Source organism: Rissa tridactyla, chromosome 11, assembly GCF_028500815.1.
Source record: "Rissa tridactyla isolate bRisTri1 chromosome 11, bRisTri1.patW.cur.20221130, whole genome shotgun sequence".
Lineage (NCBI taxonomy): Eukaryota > Metazoa > Chordata > Aves > Charadriiformes > Laridae > Rissa > Rissa tridactyla.
Genome location: NC_071476.1, coordinates 18517900 through 18541574, shown reverse-complemented (window position 1 = coordinate 18541574; position 23675 = coordinate 18517900). Strand labels below are relative to the sequence as shown.

At 38.9% G+C, this 23675-nt stretch overlaps 1 protein-coding gene across 3 annotated transcripts in view; it reads right to left on the bottom strand.

Moving 5' to 3' along the window:
* RANBP17 (RAN binding protein 17) overlaps nt 1-23675 on the bottom strand; it is a 159938-nt gene that overhangs the window by 55079 nt on the left and 81184 nt on the right. For all 3 annotated transcript variants that reach the window (XM_054217200.1, XM_054217201.1, XM_054217202.1), the window contains 5 exons: nt 22460-22533; nt 13928-14008; nt 8829-8892; nt 8635-8743; nt 3349-3452 (listed from right to left, as the gene is read on the bottom strand). In XM_054217200.1, coding sequence (XP_054073175.1) covers nt 3349-3452; nt 8635-8743; nt 8829-8892; nt 13928-14008; nt 22460-22533 — 432 coding nt within the window. The remainder of the gene's footprint in view (nt 1-3348; nt 3453-8634; nt 8744-8828; nt 8893-13927; nt 14009-22459; nt 22534-23675) is intronic.

Genomic DNA, 23675 nt, shown 5'->3' with positions numbered 1-23675 from the left:
GTATCCACAGGAAAAAAACCCACCCTGTGAGTCGCCGACGCGTGCCAAGTGTCTGACTAACGCAATTTAAAACAGACGAGACTACTCACGCCACCCACCCCCAAAACGGGGCTTGTAATGGAAAGTCTGACAGACCCTTAACTATAGTGGCACTACTGGGTGCAGCTATAATATTACCCTCATAATTCTACTATATAATAACAACAAAGGAAAAAAAAGGTGAAGGGTCATTGCGCTTTGTCTTTAGAATTAAGATGGCTGTCTTCATCCTTACAGCATACTCTTAATTCTGGAGACACGTCTTAATAACCTCTAAATAGTTCCAACAAAAGAGCCGTGTCAGAGGAATGAGCAGGCCCCAAGGTGTTTCAACTGGAGTGTTTTCATCTGCCTTTATTGCTCTATCCCTCTCCAGAATTAAGGCAATAACCTGTGATAAATTATTCAGGAACTGCTACAGGGATCAAAGCAAAATCATTCTGTTAAAGTGCTGTTTGCAACATTTGGCACTTAGTGTGAAAACTTTTAATGTGTGCAAGCTGAAAATCAAGGATTTTAAATAATTTAACAGCATGGAGTTTCTACAAACCAGCTAAAGATAGCACGTTGCTATTTAACTGCTTTTTCCTCAGATCCTTTTTTTTTTTTTTTTCTCCACACGTTTCTAGCAAATCTGATGATGTCACAACGATAAACAAAGTACTACTGAGATTCCGGCTGCCCAGTCGATATATTACTTAACCCGACTGTCAAGAGAAACCTTGAAAAATCTTAGGAGAAAATCAGCCACTGTTTTAATACTGGACATTTTTCCTATTAATATAAAAATGTGAAGAAGGGAAGTAGCCAAAAAGAAGAAAAAAGGAAAGCAAAGCATATAATTACTTAAGCCATCTTCAATTATATTCGATCTCCCTGGAAAAGAAACCTAAACATATGTTTTGTAGGCGGATTTAATGATTACAAATGTATTTTAAAAAGAAAGAGCTCCCTTGTTGTGACTGTTTTTCAACTGTGTATTTCAGAAATATTAAAAAACTCAAACAAACCCTGGCCAGTTAGAAAGTCCTAGTAAAAACCACAAATTAAATGAATTTGGCAGTCCTGGACCATTTTCATAGTGATATTTTAACAGTGTCATCTCCCCGTGGATGGGAATACTAAGCATTTTATTGAAGAACCGAACTGGTTTTGTTTTCAGTACTCGCAAAATGAAGTACCTGAAAGCACTTTTGCATGTATTATTTATTCATCGTGATAGAAAAATAGCTTTAACCTAATAAATTACATTTAAGAGAATTTAGAGCAAAAGTTTTGTTTATGATAAAGCAACAGATTTAGTTCTTTATCAGTAGCTTAAAGCACCAAGTTTTCTGTATACAAATTAGACAGATGGTGCTTACAGTAGAATTTACTAAAGGTCTGTCACAACAAATGCAGCCAAGCTGCATATTTAATCACTGCAGAACCTTGTCTACCTGCAGCTGCCAACTGCTAATCCAATTTCCCTGATAAATGTGGCAAGAGACACGATCAGCAATAAAGAGCATCTAACTCCATTTTCCTGCAGGGCGTCTTTTGATGAACATTTAGGACGGAAGCGGGGAGTGCACTGTGTGGCCCTGGCTCGTGGCAGCTGCATGCATTTTGAAGACACAGTTCTCAGGTTACTCACTTAATTCTGCCACTATCATTATGTTGCTATTGATCTCAGTAGCTCTTGTCTACACAGCATTACTCTAGATGAAGCTGAATCAGGCAGTTATCATGCATCAAACTTGCTCAAAAGCCTGGAGATTTCCCCTTAATTACTTGTGATTTTATTTGCAAATACCGTTAAAGTGTAATCAAGCAGTCACTTTCCAGGGTCGTTAAGAACTTGCTAGTTTAGGAATATATCACTGGCACTCCATTAAAATTTCTCTACTAAGATGGTTTCAAGCAAACCAGACAGGACAACGGCAAAATTATTTTAATAAACTCTATCCTCACACGAGATAAATAGCGTTCCCTACAGAAAGGGTGATGCTATCAAATACCTCTTCATTCTGATTTTTGGGATTTATAACTTGGAAATATAAGAAATGAATCCAAGATAGATAAACTGCATCTAATAAATTAAAACATATTAAAATTAAATACCTAAAGCAACAACAAATGAGGAAACCAGAACTAATTAATTGTTGAAATAACCTTAAGTACTTTTTTTTAAAAAAAATATCAGCCTAATTCAAGCTATTATTGTTAACTGTGCATCTTCTGGTACTGTCAGACATGTACTGTAGACAAACTATTTACTAAATATTTCTAGCGTATCTGCTTATTTTCTTACAAAAGGAAGCGGGTAAATACGATGATGTAATATTTAAGTTTCCATCGTATTTTAAAACGGCAAATTAAAAATTACAGCATGGGTTTCTTCCAAATGACCCCGTGTAGCTGAAAGGCGCGCTCCCGTGCGCATTGTCAACTATTTATGCAGTGAGGGTACAAGGGGATCTCTTTAATGCGACACCGCTCTAATACATTATCATTCCTGATGATGCAGCTTGTATCGAGCAAGTCTTTTCCTTCCCTAAAATATACTGTTGTTTTGACACAAACAGCTTGCTACACTTAAGGATTTTACTAATAAAACATAATGTTGTGCTAGATATTATGACTGTTGCCACAGCTGAACTGACTTGTCAAATCAATCCTAATATGGCTCCCACAGGCACATAAAAACCTTATTTAGCTATCAGTTATCCTAATCACTTTGTTCAGTTTAAGGGTGCAATACTTCAAGACCAGTTCCTATTTATACATATATGCCCAGCCATTTAATAAAGTCTTGATTTATATAATAAATTCTTGTTTGAAAAAATACTTTAAAGCCGCGGTGTTTTATCAAGTGTGTTACAACATGTCTCCTCATGCCCCCAAATAAATATGTTAATATACGCAAGCGGGACACTTGCATGGCAGAGGGGAATATGACATATGAAAGGGGTAAGCTATCACCGAAGACAAATCTGTCCCTTTGATTATAAATGGGGATCAAATGAGGTCAACTTGATTTGCAAAGGGCTGAAAAATCCCAGGGCCTCTATAAAAATCTTTGTACAAAGTTTATTTAGGATAGTCATTCGTAGCCTTTGTATCTCGACTGTCTACATTTCTAATTATAAAGAATATATAATATATATAAGGTATAAATACACAGGTATAAATATACATCTAAGTATACAGGTATATACACACCAAGAGAGACAGAGAGGAGAGATGACAAGCTTGCTGCTAAATGCTTGCCCCACTATTAGTTCTTCCCATGGAGAATTTCTTCCCCTACCATTGAAACAAACCTACCTTTGCTTCTTCTTGTTCAAAGCTACCGTTGAGTATCCGAGTCACGCTTTCAAACGAAACTGTGAGGGGGAGCATGAAATTCTCAAACTCATCCTCGTCTTCACCTACAGGAAAAGAAATCACAACAAAAAGCATCACACCATATTCAGTCTGTCGTTCAGAGGGGTCAGTCTCTTCGGCTTTTATAGAAAAATCTCACTGACATCATGGGAACTTTCAATATGACCTACAGAAACAAAAACCCGAGGTCTGACATATTTTTACTGAGTTATAAACAAAGAAGACGGATTGTTGATCGCAAACAACGTGTATCTGAGGCTGGCACGTCTCTGCGTTTCCCAGCTTTCTCTTTTTCGTATTTCTGCTTTCTCTGTTAATCTGACAGCGTTTGCTCAGTACCCTGGAAGAATATTCACAGAAGAAAGTGAAGGGTCAGCAGTTAGAAAACGTTAAATTTAAAACGGCAACAACAAATTAGACCCTTACACATGTGTACTTTTTAGTGTGATGTTTAAATGATCATAGGCTATTTTTTCTACCTCCTACCTATTTAGTATACAGAATGAAGCTGCCGTGGAAATAAATCTGGACTGCACTGGGGTTATTCATGTGACACTATTCCCTCAATTGTTTCAGAAGGTGTGAATTTTTGTTTCAGAAGGTGTGAATTTAAAGTAAAAGAAACAAGATGTTGTGGGTAGGGAAAAAAGAGATTGTCTTGGTTAGACAGGTGAAAGAGAACCTGGAAGTCTGGATTGGTTCTGTTTTGACATAACACTGAACGAGGACCTATAAACAACTTTTTAGAAATGGCCATTTGCACGAGGATTGGTACTTACGCTACTTATCTTTAGGCCCTTAATGAGGGTAGCTTGCCTCTCGCATGCAGAGTCCCCTCGAGAGTAATTCAGAGTAGGAATTTAATTTATGTTCTTTAAAGAGCTCTTTGCTATAGGGCTTCTCTCTCTTCTCTCTGCACTGGCAAGTCTGGCAAACTAAGTTGCAATTGAAGTTACGAGCAGTCTTTTGTGTGTCAAACCGGTTGTGCAAAGTTGGTGTCAGCTTAGTGTCAGTTAGTGTTAGTTTCTACACTTCATATACCCATCTGTAAAATGGGCCTAATTCCAGCCTCTGATCTCTAGGAACGTTGCAAAGACCAAAGCACTCACCCCAGTACAACAGTAAGAGTGAGAGAAAAGGCCAAGCAGAAAAATAGTCACGACAGAAAGCAAAGCATGGACTAAGACATAAACCCAGAGGACAACCATCATGGTTTTGGCTGGGATGGAATTGTCTTTCTTGCTAGCAGCTGGTGTAGTCTTGCGTTCTGGGTTTGGGATGGGAATAGTGTTGATAGGACACTATTGGTTTTGGTTGTTGCTAAGCAGTCAAGGCCTTTTCTGCTCCTCACACCGCACAGAAAAAAAAGAAAATCAAAATACTCAGTAGCTTCTCATTAAGTCAGAATGACAAACCTTCTGAACTGAAAGAGACAAATATCCTCTGAGAGAAATAATTGTGATCCTGCAATTAAAACCGCCTCACAACAATGTGGATATTTACAGGGGAGAGGAAAGGAAAGCAGCAGCGGCAATCCCAGTTATGGCATTTCCGCAGTTCTGAATACTTGGCTCTGTGATCTGAACCGCTTCCCTTTAACACATGGCTTTCGTGCCCAGCTTTCCAGATTTTTTTCTTTAAAGCAAAGGAAATACTTTCAATAACTTACTGCTACTGCACTGGCCAGCCCCGGTTATGGACCCTTCACGTTGCAATCTATGCTCAAGAACTTTCTTAAACCAGCAAAGTAACTGACCCAACCCGCGACGTGCATCCTGCACCTGGAGCTGAACCAAGGAGGCTGAGATGCTTCATGCTAGATTTCAAAGCTACTGCTGGCAGCAACAGCGTCTGGTGGACTTTGGGAAAATGCCATCCTGTCCATCTTTGCCCGTCTCCTCTGCCATCTTCCCTCTGCTCCTTTCAACCCCAGTCAGTGTTTTTATTTATCTTCTCTGGACCCTTATGTCCTCCTTGTGACTGATCACAGTAACCCCAGACTGTTCCTCCAGCTTTTTGTTTCCATCTCCTTCCTTTGCCAACTCCAGCTCCTCAGGCAGTTCCAATACAGTATTAGTTTCTGTGCTCCCAATCTCTTTGCTCGACCAGCTCCTCTCACCCTCCTAGGAGCTAAACTATTTCTATAGGCATTGCATATCCTGATGCTTTTCTCCTTTTAATTGCTCATTAGATTTTCCTCAGAGCAAAAAAATTAGTAAATAAAGACCAAGCATTCAGAAAGAGTCCTGTGCCGGTATTGTCCCATGCCAGCGTAGAGGCTGACAGAAGCTATTTGGGTACCGCTCTCCGCAGGATCGGCGCTCAATTGCCATTTGCAGAGTTCTCAGGAGAAACTGGAGTTGTCACAACATCGCAAAAATAATACTCCCTCTCATCTAGGCTGCTGCGCGTCATTAGAAGATAATCTCCACGAGGATACTATGCACACATCCAAATTCAAGATGAACCCTCCCAGAAGGCAGAATCTCAAGCGTGCTTTGTTAAACCAGGACAGCAGTCCAAAGGACTACCAGAATGTCCAATGTTGACTGGGACCAACACTTTAATGACAAACTCGTTAGTTCCGGAAATCTGAAAACGATTTCTGTTTTAAATTTCAGTGTAGGCAGTCAAGAAAGAATATACAATTAGGATCCTACATAGTATTGCCCTATTAATCGAATAACTTGTAACTTTTGGAAAAGCAACACAAACTACCACCTATAAATTCTTTTGCATTCCTGTACAAGCCACATTCACATCCCATCAAGAGTATGATATTAATAAGGAAAGGAAGAAACTATCCTAAACAAACCTGCCACGGTAAATTGTTCATTTTTGGTTAGTCAAACTACACGTACGCATCCTTATTACGTCATCTGAAAGAAATGAGATGCCTCGCGTGTTAAGTTATAGTAGCTCAGCGTGTGGCTTACGGCAATAGTGTTTTAAACTTGCTTCACTTGGGGCGGTTTGGCGCCGAGCATGAGTGCGTATACCTGTAAGCACAGCACCCGGACAAATCACGCCCAAGAGCTCCTGAAGGTATTTTCTACAGCTTGGATCTACCCCTTTTGGTAGCGCGGAAGAAAAATATAAATTAAAATTTATTAATCCTAGGAAAACCTTTTATTTAAACGTAACTTTTACCGGTGTTCTTGGATTAGTTTTGGTTGCTATATACTTCACACAAATATTCAGTTTACTTTAGAAATCTTGGACTAAGAATCTTGGACAAAATGATGCAATTCTAAATGACCAAAAAAAATAAATTATTAAACGTACAGCCTGGGCCACGTAAGGAATTCAAAGTCTAATTATAGTCATGTGACCTTAAAGTAATTCAACAGAAACCGAAGTGCATTTTGAAGCAAACACCATTTAATATATTGCTGTTCTTTCCTACAATTAAATTTTGCCAGTCACTCCAACAGCACATTGTTCAAAATGTAAATATTCTGAATTTACTGTATTCAACTAATCTCCAAAAAATACTTCTATGTCAAACAATTACTAAAAACAACCCCCGCCGATAAAAGTTCATCTTAATTTTGTTTCCACGCAAATTGTTTATCATTCACGTAAAAGGATTTTATATAAAGCTGATTTAATTTGGAAAAAAAAACCTCAGAGAAGACAATTGGTACACTGCTTTTTTTGTCTAAAAAAGCTATTTTGCACAGTTTGAAAACATCTTCTGATTCACAAGAATGCTGCCATTCAATGCTTGCACACAGTTTGTGTATGCCTTACTTTTTGAATTTGGATCCTAAAAGCAACTTACACCTGTTTGTGTCTCTAGATGTGCTTTTCTATCAGTTCAAACCCTAACAAATTTATTCCAGTAGAAACACAAAGGAAATGTTGAGGTATGCTTTTTCCAGATGTTCCTTAATCATTTCAGATCTTGTGGAGCTGCTAATCCAGAGGAACCACGATGACCTCTATCAGCTCGTAGCCAGTCATAAGCCACACGCCTGCATTTTGTCTGACATATGTTTACACAATCTCTACTTTGAGATGTAGTTTTTAAAACCTCTGATCTTGGTTTTACCAAATTCCCCCCCACCCGCAGGAAAAGTCACTGAAACTGCACGTGTAACCCATTTTATATTAGAAAATGTACCTCTTGCTTATGTTATACAACACCGAGCCAGTACCGAAAGCTGTTTAACCACAAGTAAATCCAGGTCCAGCTCACAGTTGCCATCCTTTAAGAAAAAGCCGATAAATACGGTTCGGTCATGCCTCGAAGTTAACTCTTTTCAGCACCGTTCAGCAGCAGACAGTACAGGGGAGGAACAACTACTGTTGGCTTACGACTGTGTCGATCTCTTCTGCACACATATTGCCTAGGTGTGCAGCCCTCCTTGTATGAGGGCTAGAAATCAGGAGACAGAAGACTTTTCTTATTTTCTGAAGGCCCCTCACCAGCGGCCCGCCTCGCGACACCTACAGGCATCCATCCTCAGGGCAGGCAGAGCCTCAGCAGACGTAAGGCTGCTCAGAAGAGGCAATTGCAGAAGCGCTGCATTCTTCACCGTCAGCTTCTTTAACACGGGACTTGTTTCAGTGCTCGTTTTGAGAGGCCCAGCCTTCCCCATTTAGCCAACAGAGCGCTAACCACGCAGACAGTGTTCTGCCTCTTACTCTGGTGGCCAAGGGCAGTGCCTGGATTCAAATTTACCGTGTCTTTTATCACATCTAGCTATTAAAGAGCGCACCATGTTTTACATATGTCCAGCCTCCCTCGTTTCCAAAGGGCAACTCAAAAGGTAACCCCAAATGCATGTTTAAGTATTTCTGGCTGAACTGCAGAACTCTTGTCAATCTTTTTATTAAAACTTGGATGGTCTTGTATATTGGAAACGCGCACAAAGAACTGAAATTAAAGAAAACCTACTAGAAGCTGGAAGGTTCTGGCATAATCGGTATGTCACCTGGAAATGCAAAACACTTACTCAAGCACTTAATGCTGTAAATCTTCAAACAATGCAAAAAGTGCTTCTGTGCAAAAAATAACTCCTCTTGCTTATTTCTGCAACAGAAGGCAAACAAATACATTGGTATTGCTTCATCTCCAAAGTTGACAGGCAGTGATTTAAATACCAATGATAACATATTTACTGTACAATTACACTGCTGTTTGATGGGCTTAATAACCTTAAAAGTTCATAGTATTACACAAGACAGTGGTGTCTGGGGGATGTGGGAGAAGGACCTTACCTAAATCCACCATGAGGAGCCGCGTGAGAGCAGTGTAGAACACCGTCCGGCACCGAAGGTCACTGAGGCTGTAATTATCGCTGACGCCCAAGAAAGGGAAATGCTTACTCTGTGGAAACAGCAGAGTACAAAAAGTTAAGCGTTCTACAAAATCTACTACACGCAATGTTTTTTAACGCCGTAAGGAAACTTACTGTGTGATTCTGAAGCATGAATTTCACAGCCTCGATTTTCACAAGCTTTTTCAGGAGACTATAAGTAGCAGGCGTTAAGGAAAAATCAGCCTCGCAGTGTTAACGATTGTGTCATTGGGTTGTACAAACTTTCAGGAATTTTTAGTGAGAAAAAACCCTCAACTGAAACAACAACGAATGCAAGTTAAAAAAAATTATCTGAATTTCATCTAGAAATATATGTCACGGAGATGTTCTTTAGAACATTAAAGACCACAATCTATTATTAATTAAAGCAATTACTTTTTATGGCATATATTCTAGTCACAAAAGAGACAAATGAACTAAATGACTTTTATCATTAAACGGAGAGTTTCTGCTAATAAATGGTGCTGTTTTTTCCCCAGATAGGCCCATGTTATCAGCATGTAAAAAAGAAAAAAAGAAGAAAAAAAAGAAAAAAAGTGGTTTTGCAAGTGGCCGTGTTGAAGATGACCGGCGCTTGGCAGGCCTAAGCAGCACTGAAGTAATGGGGTGGAAATCACAGAGGTTTTTTTTTCAGTTACGACAGATGAAAATGCATCTTGTACGTACTAAGCTACGTTAAACATTTAACCAAGTAATTTCAGACGTCTAAGAATTAAATGGAAATTTCTTAAGAACATACAAAGTCTCAGAGCAAAGTCTGTGGCAAAGTACAGCTGGGAATTTTGGATGTATCTATACATACTTCCACAGAAGTCCCAGTTCCGTCAACTTTATAGAATTGAAGATTGGTCACCGCGTCCCTCCGGCAAAGCCCGCGGCTGAGGCTCCCCCTGGCCCAGCAGGGTCAGCTCGGCTCTGTCTGCACCTCCTCTATCAAAGGCTCCCTGGGAGACGCACATCAAATGACAGAGTTTCCTGGACTGCACGTATTCTGCAGAGCATCTATTCCAGCATCCCTTACTAGGCAACTACACCTGATGGAACGTAGTATTTTTCCGAAGGTTTCTATTAAAAAGCAGGAGAAATCGTATTAAATCAAAAGTTGAGTTTGCAAAAACTATGTTATAGAAGGCCGTAAAGCTCAGATGGTCAAGACTTGTTTCGCAACTTCAATCCTCTCCCAGCTGGGTGAATTACGGACATCTCTAATAGCATGAGGACACAGCGATTCCCTGTCCCAGATGGTTCAAACATTTGGGGTTGAGACAACACTGCGTATTCCAAAAATTGCCACGCCGACGCCGGCATGAGCTTTTGCTCAGAGGCAACCGCTGCCAGGAGGGATGTTCACAAACACAGAGCAAGGGAACGGCCAGAGCAATGGTCTGGATTTTCCCACTCTTGTTTCTCCTTCATTTGGCATAAAACTGCTGTACGACTTTCGGCAAGTCTGTTAAATAGCACTGTTTCAGTTCGGCATCTGTAAAATGGGGATATAAAAGGCTTTGTGATATCTGAGTATAGTAATACACTTTTTCAGGAATTCCACAGAAAAATTCAACCCCCAGAAACATCCACATTGAAGCATCAAATGAATGAAATGACTTATGGGCTTGTACATGTGACAAGGAAAATTATAAAACCAGGACTCGTTGGTTTACTGGACACTGTTGATCCCTGGCGTTGATGAAGTTCTTTAAGGAATAATCAGCAGGGCTGCATAATTTAGACTGCTCAGTAGTGCCTAGTCAGGGACAAACACAGAAGATTTTACAAACAAATACCCGTAACACTTCTTATCGTTACTGGGGTTTTTTTCTGGGTGCTTGCTTGACTCCGCCATTCCTGCACATAATTGACTGAAGACTTTGATTACTTTTATGGGAATAAACAATTTCCCGTTTCATTTTAAATGGATTAAATTCTTTTTACGCAGTTAAAAACGTAAGGATACATTTTATAGCTGCTATTGGAAAACCTCCTAATCTAGTTTTTAAGATGATGCTCCTTTGTCGATCTATAACATTTGACACAGCGTTACCTGTTTTATATCGCAAAGCTACAGAGTTGGGTTTTTCCCCCCTGTGTTACAAGGGACAGCCTCTCATAAGGTAACAAAGACATGGATCAAGACTTTTTGAGACTAAATATTTTGCCTCAAGTTATTGTATGAAACAACAATGAAACTGTAGTTATTTTGCTACAAAAATATACAGTGGAAAAGTTAATTATTAGAAAAAGCTAAACATGCATGAGGGAGCACTATGGCTTCAAAGACATAAAGGAATGACTAACATATTCCATTATGTAAATGAATTCAAAGATATTTCACGACTGATCAGCTAGGAGGGACATAATGATTTATAATTCAAATAACTGAGCTTTGAAATCAAATTGGGCTAATATATTTCGAAATATGCAAACCTGGAATAATTGTGAAAGTAATGTAAACCATGACACCAGCTCCAATCATTTGTTGCCTCTACTGTTAATACTGACTTCTGTTTTTTCTTCCTTTTTTTCCCCCCTATTATATAGTACATTTGCTGGAATTACGGTTGCTTTTAATTCCAGATTATCCTTTAGAAAAAGACTGTTATACTCATAAAAAAAGAAAAATAGCAATTTCTAAGACTGTATAGAAGCCGATTGACGCACACGAAAGTCCTGAAATTAAATAAATTATTATTTTAACCTTTCGGGCTAGCCACAATTTAATCTATATCAAATACTGAAAATTGATCCACTGGATCCAGCGTCTTAACAATACACTATTTCTTTCAAAGCAATATATACTTAATGCCTTTTAAAAAAACCCTAATACAATGTGAAAAGGCCAAAGTTTGCAATGCCAGGAAGTAGTTATAAACTACTTCATATGTTTGAAATAAAAAGTACTTCAGTATTATTATTAAAAAAAACCCTATTGGTAGAGTTTTTTATAGGAAAAAAATACATATCTTTAAAAGCCAAAATGACCAGTGAAATTGGGTTGTACATCATTTTCTGGGAAAAAGGAAAAACAGCTTCGACAGGTGTAATTTATCATTTTTCTGATTTAATACCAAAGAAATATATTAAAATAATAAAAAGAATCCTGAAATCCTCAAAATTTGTAGTGATAAATAGCCCTCCCTGTCTTTATTGCATTATGCCTACTAACAGAAATATTGCATGGTGGATTTTGCCAGACAAGGACGATTATTTTCCAATAAAAAGTTGCATATTAAATTCCAGCACAAAAGTGGGTGTCTAATACTTTTGAAATCTTTTATGGTTTGCCAGGGAACACAATTTTAAACTTAACTAATACAACATCACGGCGAAGTGAAGCAGCATTAGAGCTATCTCTGTACGACCCCACCCATCTAAGCAGAAAAGCTACTGTTCTCACAATTTGTCTGAAGCATTGCCATTGTAAAGTAATTGAATGCATTTTTTTGGTATTTCTGTTTGTAGTTAATCCCTCTTTTTACTAGTCTTTAAACATTTCACATCGATGTTTAAGATGTGTATTTACGCAGACAGCGCTGCTTTACATCCCGCAGTCTGAAACTGCCCTTGCAACAGTTCGCAAGTTTCTGCAAAGACAAAAAAATAATCACAATTTCATCTCAATTCTACTCTTCAGGAGAACTTAGGTTATTAAATATTTACTTTTTCATCCTTTCAAGGCCCTGGTATTATTATATCTATTTCACAAGCAGAAACTCATTTATTGCAAATATAATTTGAGTAATTCAAAACAGAAACCATCCAGACATTGCAGCCTTGGAAAAGTATTATTTGCACCAACAGTTTATCCACTGACCATCGTTTTTGAGAGCTACCATGCCAATACCCGCCTTCGAAAGCCTCCAGAAAACGACAGGAAACGCTAGCTGCTTGTTGGCTTTAGCAGTAATACGAGGCTGATTATGTCAGCAAGTACACACACAAAAATAAACAAGCAAGCACTTTTTTTAGGTGCACTATGTTACATTTCTTGGTGATTTTGAAAGTGTTTTGAACCCTACTGAAGCAATAAGTATATAGTATCAAAGAGGAGAGAGCTCATTAGTCTCTTCATAAATCTTATTAATGAAATAAAGGTCTCTCCTTCTATTTTTGTCAAATTCCTTAGTAATGTTTCACTTTCAAGTCCTTTCCAGTCCTATTTCTGTGATGCCACGAGAACATAAACACATGCATACTTAAAATATCAAGTTAGCTGCTTAATGGTATTTCAAGTAAACATACAGAAGTACACATTGTATGATTTTCATTAAACAAAATTCACTTATGGAATATGGAAACCCACACTCATCTTTCAACCCAAGGAAATATATTAAAATTCTTCTTATACGATTAGAGTTCTACAGAGAAATAAAATGATACCAATTGTCACATTCCAGATGCCTTCCCCTCTGCTTGTCTAGCAATCTCCCCTAGAAAATTACTGAAAAGTTGTTTTTATTTTGAAATAGCAAAGGATTTCAATATTGAATGTTTTCATGAGCTCTGGTGGTTTATTACCTGTCGTATACCTTTAAGTATTGTGTCACACCAAAACCAGCTACTACTTTTTTTCAAATCTTCTTGCTCAATTGACTGCAAATTCAAAGAGCAAACATTCTTCTCCAACTTACAATAAGTGAACTGTAGAACAAGATACAAAAGGTTTGCAACAGGTAGCAAGTCAGCATCCATGACTTGGGTAAGAATTTCACAAAAATACTTGAACCCAGACAGAAATCCACAAGCTTGGCAGGAATTCTAAGATTCTAAGGAACTTAGAATCAGGCAACAATAAAACATGTGAAGAGGCTCGTGTTTAAAATCTAACTCGTGCTTCGTATCTTAGTTGGCTCTTCCTCAAAGTAGAACCAATCCTGTTCTCAAGCACCAACAGAATGAATCCTCTTCTTGATACTGCAGAACTCATCGATGGTACTGACGTCAAGATTAGGAATGGGATACGTGACCATGAGCAACTAGTTATGTGATTTCTCTTTCGTTGGTAAGAAGTAGGTGGAAAAGAACACACCTTTTGAAAACTGAGTAAATATTGATACCCTAATTGAGTAAATGAGTAAATATTAATATCCTAATTGGTTTAAAAATGTGTCACACAAAACAACAAAAATCTCACATTAATTTTTACCTTATTATTTTCAAGCAATATGTTATGTCAAATCTAATAAAAAGGATATCCAACAGAAAGGTCATTTAGAAACTGAAGAGTTCTTGAAATCACGGGCTCACATCTTCCCCGGTATTTAAGGTTTGTAACACTAGAATAAACAAAAGAGTGAGATTTTATAAAACATTTTCCTCTTTTTGAGAAGTGCAGTGCAAAAGCTCAGAGTAGCAGTGCATTATACTACAAATGTACTTCTGTAATGCATCTTAGGATTTTCCATTTATGAGACAGAAAATACTATTAAAGGCATGTCATGTCTTTTTCCTGAACATGGGACTCAAACATTTTTGTAATGTTGTAACAAACACATTAATTTTTTTAAAAAAATCCACCATCTATCATAATGAAATAGATTATCTGAAGCTTACCCCTACTTATATCTTTCTCACTCACTTTTCAACACAATATCTGGCCACTTCTGTAGTATTTATCTACCCGATTCTTCACAAGACAAAACCAAATTGCTATAAATTCCCCAAGAAAATTTCCGTAGGAGAAATGGGGCACAGAAAAACTAAGGGCCAATTCACAGAGCTACTGATATACTCAATTCCCAGTGAAACTCTACCTTGCAGTTCTTGTACTCATCCCGATTTTTCCTCTTCCCTACACCAAACACTTAACTAGAGTCAAGACAGTTGGATAGGGATGATCCTGCATTTCCCTAACTGCAACCCCTCTCAGACACAGGCATTTAGGAAGCATACTCTGATTAACGAACCAATGCATAAATTATGATATAGGATAACACTAGACCTATTATCAATCCTTGGGGACCATCACGTAAAACAACTTACTATTTCTGACAGCAAACTCTTACAGGTAGCCTTTCAGTGAAATCGTGCTGCCAACACCAGGCGATGACGACTTGCTCTACGACCTTCCCTAGGTTAAGCATGAGACACGGAGCCAGGACCCTCTACAGGTCCTTCTGTACTGCGTGTAGGTCAGTGCAAGGACACCTGCAGATGGAATCTGTTGCGCTCACCTACCAGATTTATTAGGAGTTGAAGAGGTGGCAGTAGCCTTCACATGAAAGGGGTAAACTGATGCCAGGAAAGCAGAAGAACATAACTTTTCTCAAAGGAGGAGTAAGTTAAGAGTCGCTGGTTTCGTAGCCTGCCGTTTCCTCACTTTCTTAGGGGAATGTCATGCAAGCCAGTAACAACAATCTTACTCAAGCATCAATGTCCGATATTTAGTGGTTCCACTGCAAACTTCAGCCAGTAGGTCCAAGAAGAAATTAACACCTCCAAAGTAGCTCGAATATATTTATCACTGAATTATATACTGACTACTAGTAACTTTTTCTAGTACTCCTTTGAGGATCTAAGTTGGGCTGATCAGCCTATAACAAGTGTTTTCCTCCTGACCACCTTTTTTCAAGGCAAGTATTGAGCCCTGCCCTTCTGGGACAGCCACCTTCACCCCTTAACTGCTCAGAAGCCCCCGTCCTCCAGACAGGGTGATAATGCCGTGTAAGAGATTCACGGCCGCATTTCTGATAGTGGATTCATCTGGAGAAATAAAACTCAGGCCATCGAAGCCTTTTGAAACACAGCCCGTTCAAATGAAAAGGCAGCACGACTTCCTGGCTCTGGAGGGTTTCAATTTTGGGAATATAGAACTTGAAGAAGACACGTTAAACGCCTTAAAATCAGCACTGATTATTGCTTTTACATATTCACAGGCTAAGGAATGTACTACACCACATAAACTAAATCTCTTTTTCAGGAAGTTATAAACTCAAGAACGCAGTTTAAAGCATCTAACTGTTTAGCATTATTTGCTCAGGAAAAGGCAAATAACAATGCAATTACCAAAGCAGCATTCCTCAATTTAGATTCACAAACAAACATTGATTTACTTTATAAAAATCTCTATGAAGAGCTACAGAGGTTCAGATTGCCTTAAAGAAATAGCCCATTCTAGCAAGTCCATAATTCACAGTTTATCCCTACTATGGGGAGTTCTGGAGATGTTTATAGTTGCACTAAATCCTTAACAAGTACATACCACACAAAGCAATAAAAATGAATTTGGACTACCCAGATTTGACATCAATATCAAAATCATAAAAAGGCTATTTTGCAAAAGAGCAAAATCTTTGTCCTTCAGTAGCCAGATGTACGACATTTAAAGAAAAACAAGAAGTCATGGTGACAGCTTGAAGAGAAAATTAAAACTGTGTAAGGAAGGCTCTTCATCCAGCATTCAGGGTACTGTTGTACACATCTCTTCTTTCAGTTCATGGTTGTATTTGGATGCTGAAAGATGGAGTAATAATAAAAAAAGCTACAAAGTACTCGCAAGTGAACAGAGGCTGAAAAATTTCAATTATAACCGCAGCAATTCCCACTTCTGTTTCTGCCTTATCAATATCAGGCAAGATGACAGACACATAAAATGCAATATTTTAAGAAACATCTACAAAACATTGTAAGTATCTGAGAAAATTTGTAAAGATCTAGAGAGGAATCTCATAATACAAAAAGCAGTTTTCCACTATGTAAGGAAGAGAAGCCATGGAATGAAAGAGGAGAAAAATTTACAGCTCTCAGAGAAATTATGGCAAGACAGCCCTTAAATCCAAGCGCTAGTGTCCTTGCCTCTTCATCTCTCAAGTGGCTTATTGATTTAAAATATGAACTAAATGAAACAGAGTCAAAGGAACCAATCATAAAGTTCCACATGAGTCACGGAAAATAAGAGCTCCATCAAAAGCTACGCCAATGCTGAAGTCACCAAAACACCTACGGTAGGTGAGCACTGAACACATTTTAAAGGCAAGTACAAAAAAAAAAAGTGGAAATAAAAAGTGGCAGAGTATTCCCAATTTTGGTAACAATACCGGTATCAAAATACCAAACTACACACACAAAACCAAAGAGCACCGGTAACACTGATCCATGCTGAAAAGCTACGAAAATTTTAAAAATTCAAATGAAACAGCAGTAAGAATCCAGTAGACTTTCAAATATTTGCTTTTAGTTTGCCTTTAGTAAGAAGACAAGAATAAAACCTCAGCCTCTAATAGCTGCACCAAAGAAGCTTCCCAACCTCCGAACCCCCCAGCTTGCTACGGGACTTTGTCACGACGCCTGCGTAGTAATGCAGCTCCAGCAGCACACCAAACATCTCTCCCCTTAAGACACTGACTTCAAAGTATTATTTTAAAAGGCTTTGTATTTTTAACCTAAAATCTAGAAAGGGAAGGTAAATAATGATTATATACTTTAATTTACAGTTCTCTGGGACAAGGCTTGTCATATCATCCACAGAATAATCAAAATTCTTTGCACATTCCACATCATCACGGTATTTGGCCAGGGAAAGAATCAAGGCAAAAGATATATCCACTTCCAGCCTCTTACATCCATTTCATTACTTTTCTGTTTGTATTCTATTGTCCTTAATTTCCCGCCCTGTCCTCAGCTTGTGATTTGGGGAGAGACCTCTTCAGACACACTGCTCTTAAAAGTTCTGCGTGGTTCACAGCAAAGGACAACCTTTTGTACAAGATGCAGCAGTTCTTAGGGCGATATCGGATGGGAAATGATACCGCTGGGGCATAGGAGTAGAACGTCCAGCTTAGAAGAGAAAAACAGGTGGTGCAATTAAAATAATTAAATTTTAGAGGAGGAGACGGAATCAGGGATGTAAGGTAGGAGAGCAAAAGCCAAGCGTAGTCGGCACTGAAAAGGGAGTGCTGAAGAGCGAGTATATACCATACGAAGAGAGAAAATCCATTTGGTCACACGGATGGTGGTACCTTCTCTACTTACAACGTATGCCAAAGTGCTCAAATATTGCTTACAGACCATTTGTAAGCGCCCAAAGAATTCATCCATCCTCTTTCCAGGAGGCCTTGAACTCCTTCTCTGAAGTGTAATGGGAGGTGTGTGTCACAATAAAGCTGGGGAATCCCAGGAATGCTGTACTACCTGCACACGCACAGGTTGCTGTACCTCGCCTGCACAGGAGATCTGGTAATATGGCAAAGAAGCAGTTGCAAGAGATAAGTTGCTACTGGCCAGGAGAGATGAGAACCGCTGCAAATCAGCAACTTTGGGTGTGCCGGTGTCTTTGTTTACGAACCATGTAAATTTAGAATGATCTTGGTCTCAACTTAAGGATATTACAAATACACTCGCATTATAAAATCATTAAGATTAAAAAAAAATAATCATACATTTTAAACAAAACTTAGGTTGCTTAAGGTATCTGCTAACCAATTTCCATTAAAGTGCAAGAAAAATGGGCATCCAAATCCCCTAAAAAGACTTGGAAAATCTCTTCCTTATGTGGTACTTAAATTTCAGTAATAACAAAGATGACGATTTGTTGGCAAGAAAGCTCTGTAATGTTTTAATTATTCCTTGTGGATTATCGTCATTTACAACGAAAGCTCTCTGTGGCTGAATGACAGTGATTGGATATATACTTTTCATTAGAGCTGGACAAAAGTGAGTAGTTACAAAAATGCACATTCTGCCATGAATAAAAGGGCCAAGTTTTAGTTTGCTATGATTCATGGAGTTGTATCAGCATGAGTGTTCAGAAGATCCAGACTTTTTATATGTATGTATTACTTAAATATTGTCACATGGAATATCTCTGTATGTATGTACATGTGCATCCACCATAGCGAAATCATTACAGCATTTAAAAAAAAAAAAAGGCAAAAAAACATCCAACAGCGATGTTTGGGTTTGCATCTCTCATTTATGTGTCGGTTGTTTTATCATGATCAAAAATACTAAATATTTGGGCAAATATTTTGTAAATCTAACTCAGAATAAATCACTTCCACATGAATTGGATACTAACTGAAAGGAACCAGAAGAGGCTCACAAAGAATAAGTGAAGAAAAGGAAAGGTGCTTGCAGCCACAATAAACACAAGACGCTTTCGGCCAAATGCCCAGGACGGGCTCAGGGAGCAGACGGGACTAAAACTGCTCCAGTTGAAATATTTCCTTGCCTCTTACCTTTACAGGGAAGGAACAAAGCAGGTAGGTAGCTGCTGCTCAAAGAGGTGACAAAGGTCCTTGAACCTACCCGGCTCTTGCTACGATGCTGAACGCAGCTGAGAAGACTGAAGATGCCTTGCATATTAGAAAAATTTCATTGGAGGTTAGGTATCTTTTCAGTTGGCCTTTCCCCTTCCACACTTACACCCTGTAAGGTGACAGTCAAAGCAAGCAAAGACAGTGGGTGCTAAAAGAACCATCCTATAAAATTTCTGGTAAGACTGTGATGAAAATACAGCCATTAATGGATATTCCGACTACATAAGACTCCATCCCTTCAGAAACGGTTTAACAGGAATTCAGTAAAAGGTACATTCATTAACTTCCAATGAAAAGGTGATAAAAGGTCTAGGATGTGATGTGACAGCAGTACTTTAAACTCCAGTCAGAAGGGCTAAAGAACACCTACTACGTTGACAAATCTCAAAATATTTCCGTACTTCGAAGAATATCTTTTTCATAGAGCCTTTAATCCATGAACTGAGCAGTGGCTACTGCAGCTACTAGTAGCTATGACAAGTATTTCAAATTGTTTTCTGTTAAGGAAAGAACTCGCTGAGTTTGATCACCTATCCCCCATTGCAAAGCTGCTACTAATGAATTCAAAAGAACTGATTAAAGCTACATATGTGAAAGCGAACTACTGAAAACACAGAGATCTGGGAAAAGACAGCTCAATAGAAAAGGAAAAATGTCATTTATACATCTAAACATTGAGCTCACATCAGGCTTCAGGAAACTAGAAACTCCATGTGTCAAAGAAGTTAAGTCTCCAATAGCAGAACAAAAAAAATAATTAACATGTCCTGGTAGACTACAACTTGTTTGACTACCATAAACTCAATTGCTATGTTTACTCCTCACACCAATTATAAAATGCTTCCTGCACGCATCCTTCACTGGATTCTTAATGGCAAAGCAGAAGGAAATAACCTGACCTTGGCTTTTGATCATCCCACAGTGCTAATGGCAGATTACAAGAAGGTACTTTCTCCAACACCTCCTGATTCGAAAGACTGATTTGCCTGCCATTAGCCAGGCAACAATACCCTTTCAAGCACAACTCCTCTATTTCACATAATGCTCAGCAGTAACAAAACAGAAACTATACACTTTCAAACGTTTTGTGCAGTTACTATACGAGAATTCCACCACTTTAACAAGAGAGTGCACACTAAAAATTCCCCGGCATTTCCTTTTAACCTCACGTTAAGGAATAACACGTGACAAATTTCACTTACTTAAAGGAAAAAATGGATCTGTAGGGTAAGACAGAACAGTAGACTAGTGGCCTTATAAAATAACAGTGTGGTTAAAAATATTGACTACATAAACAAGAGAAAACGGTGAATGGTCTCACAGCCATGTACCCTGCCCACCGCTGCTACCAACGTGCTAAGGTTATTCTCGGTTACAGAGCACCAGAAATGCCACCCGACCAGATTGCCCCATCTGACCTGAGTTTTTGGGTTATCTATCGCTATGTTACGGTTTCCCACCCCAGTTTTCCAACTGGCATGCTATCACTGGGGAGAAGCTAGTTTATTCTAATTGACAAACATGAATGTGTTTATCCAGCGGTTTCACAGCTAAGTCCTAAAGCTACTGGCTGAATTGTCCATTTCAGGCTGCACCATCCATTCTGCAAAATGAAATTGATCTTCAATCTAATCAATGAACAATTCACAAAGATGCTGCATGTTTTTAGAAAAATACAGTAAGCCATGAGGAACAAAAAAATAAAAATATAAAGTGTGTAATCTAAAAAGCAGCACTGATTTTTGCTTTTTACATACCTGGCTTTCTTTTAAAATCTTCCACGTAACATTAAAACCCTAACTATATTTTTTTCTTAATCTACAGTGCTTGTGCAAATACAGCTCTATCCAAACTAAACACACGTAGTAATTATCACACAACTTAAGTGATAAACTGTTATTTCCTCAATTGGCAAAGGCAACAGAGATTTCCTCTCAACAGCAGCAACAAGTAGAAAAAGAGAAGCAAGCTGATGCATCTGGTCTCCAAACACATCCTCTTCCCCCCTTTTTCCAGAGTTGTTCGAGTTCCACCATAGTTTGAAAGGACAAAATGAAGCCCAGCCGTCTAGTACCAAGACATGGACTGCTTCCAGAAACCATACAAGAAGCATCCATCAATATTTTTCCACTCATCAACCTCCATTTACCTGTCTTCAAAGCACACTCCAGACAAATATCAAGGTTTGACGGGTACTACTCTTATCCTACGGCAAGATACAACACTCAGTTTCTAGTTTCGAGCAAGCAAAGCGTTTCTGCCTTGTCTTCCGCAGAAAACTTAAGTCATATTACAAAATGACCTTGTCTTAATTGCTACTATTTCTCAAGGTTGGTAGTCATGGCAGCAAAAGACGAGCCACGTTTAATATTGTCCAAAGAGGTCACGGCTAACCTGGCAACATCGGCAGAGACGTTTCTCTAGTAAAAGTCAAAGTCTACTGCAAGTAATTACAGGTCTTATAAGTCAGATTTAGAAGACGTGAAGTAAATGACAGGATGCAGCATCTTCCTCGCCGTAGAATAAAGAAGTAAGGTACTGCTTTCTCTTTCTCCAGGCACACAAGGAATTCGTTGTCTCCTGGGGACTCCCAGATTTTTTTAGTGGATATTCACAATTTTTCAGAGGGACCATTTTGTTTTGCTTCAAGAGCAAAACGGATTTTAGATGAAACTCTTTTTGAGTCAGGAGAAACTATCAAATCTCATGAAGGACATAAGTAATAAAAAGACAAAATCCTAGTAGTTTTGCTGGCACCCAAGGAAAGCGGCTGCAGCAGAGGCATGAGAAAAAGGTAGCTGCTCCAGAGTAATTTTCTAGGATTATTCTTAAGAGAAAGTATTGCAATGCTCATCTGCCAGAATAACACGCCATCTTGTTCTGCCAAACACCAGAGATGAGAAGACAGCTCATAATAACGCCCCTTGTCTCCTTCAGTATGAGGCCTTAAAATCCTCCTCTGTGAATCTGTATTTTTTAAGAGAGCAAATTTTTCCAGATCTTGCCAAAAAGCAATCCAAAGGAGCCTCCCCAAACCAAAGCGAGATTAGTTTAACTTGGTCCGTTCCCCACTGTAAATTTTCACGAAGCTTTCCAGGCAATTGCGCTGACGCCTGAGGGTGGCAGGAATGGGAAGCGGGGAAGGGCAGGGACTGCTTACACCAGGCTGCCACTGAGCAAGAGTCTGTGAAATCTCAGCTCCGGTCTCCCACAAGCCCTTTCCAGAGGTGATGCAGGCACCGCAGCGCACGTATCTAGCTGCAAGTATTTATTTAGGGGCCTGCAGCACCTTCAGAATACAATATATGGGTGCTTCTGAAAACGCTTATACCTTACTTCAGATGTTTAAAATTTACAGAAGACATTTTTCTAGCAAAGAGCAAACTTAATGATAAAATAAAACTCAGATTTTATGCAAACACTGAAGTGAAAACAAAATACATACAGACTGGAACCAAAGTAAACACTCACATTTTGGTCATAAATGTTTCCAGAACATGGTTGTCATCTGTTATTCCTAAGACTTCTGACATTCGGGCATACACCTGGAAATAAACATTTGAACAGTAACATATTATAGACAATTACAAGCACCAACATTTTCATTTTGTATAAAACCTTCCCTATTTTGATTTTCCATGAGAAAAGTACAGGCACAAATGCCTGTCCACCCAACCCAGCTGAAGCACTTGTAAGCAACGGCTCATACACTCTGCGACGTTGTTTTGTGAATTTGGGGCTGATAGGCTTTTACTTGCCCTTGCATCCATTTCTTCCTGCAAAGGAGACGTAACCCAGTAAGCTCACTTTGTTGTGCACAGAACAATGCAGTCCCTATTCAAAAAAACCTGTTCCGTTATAAAAAATGGCAAAGGCATGGAGAAAACATTCTTCACTTGGTGTCTGTCCCCAGTAGGATGCGATTCAACACTGTCTTTAGCTTGCATTTGCAAGTTCTTGCACTGCCAGTCATAAAAATCTGGTAAATTAGGTACCCTTCAGACATTCACGTTTGTGTTCTCGAAGGGAGGACCAAGGCCTTGGCAGCAACTAAGTTTAGTTGTATACTTTTCCCCTTTATTTCAGATCCAAGACATACATTAGAGGGAGCTTTCCCAGCACCCTGCCTAGCAGCTCAAACCGCTATTACGATGCAGTAACAAACACACAGGATACAGCCAGTAGATTTTTTTTTTTCCTTACTGTGCAATCTTCATCAAGTTTTCTGGTAATTTTAGTAATTTAACATTTAGTTTGGATAAAAAACATTTAGTTGGGTTAAGTCAACTTGAGAATCAGAAGGGAGACGTATTGCAAAATTTCTTTACAATCCTCTGCCAACTCGCTTTACGCTGAGCTCAGCTCTGCTATTTGCTTACGACTGGGCTAAACGCAGATCTCCCAGTCAGCACGTTTCATTTCAGGCATTTTAACCTTTAGCGACGCTAAAATAAGTATTAGGGGTTAGATGTAAGTCTTCCATATGATGTGATCAAGTCAAGCGTCACCGAGGTCTGAGATGAGAGCAGCAGGCAGAGCACACGCCGCCCCGTTACCCAGCGGTGAAAGCCTGGTGCCATCTAGCTGTCAATTTTGCTCGCCGACATCCCATATTCCACGCAAATACCAACCAACTTTAGATAACTCAATACTTCTGTTACTCTGCCTCAACTTGCTCCTACCAACT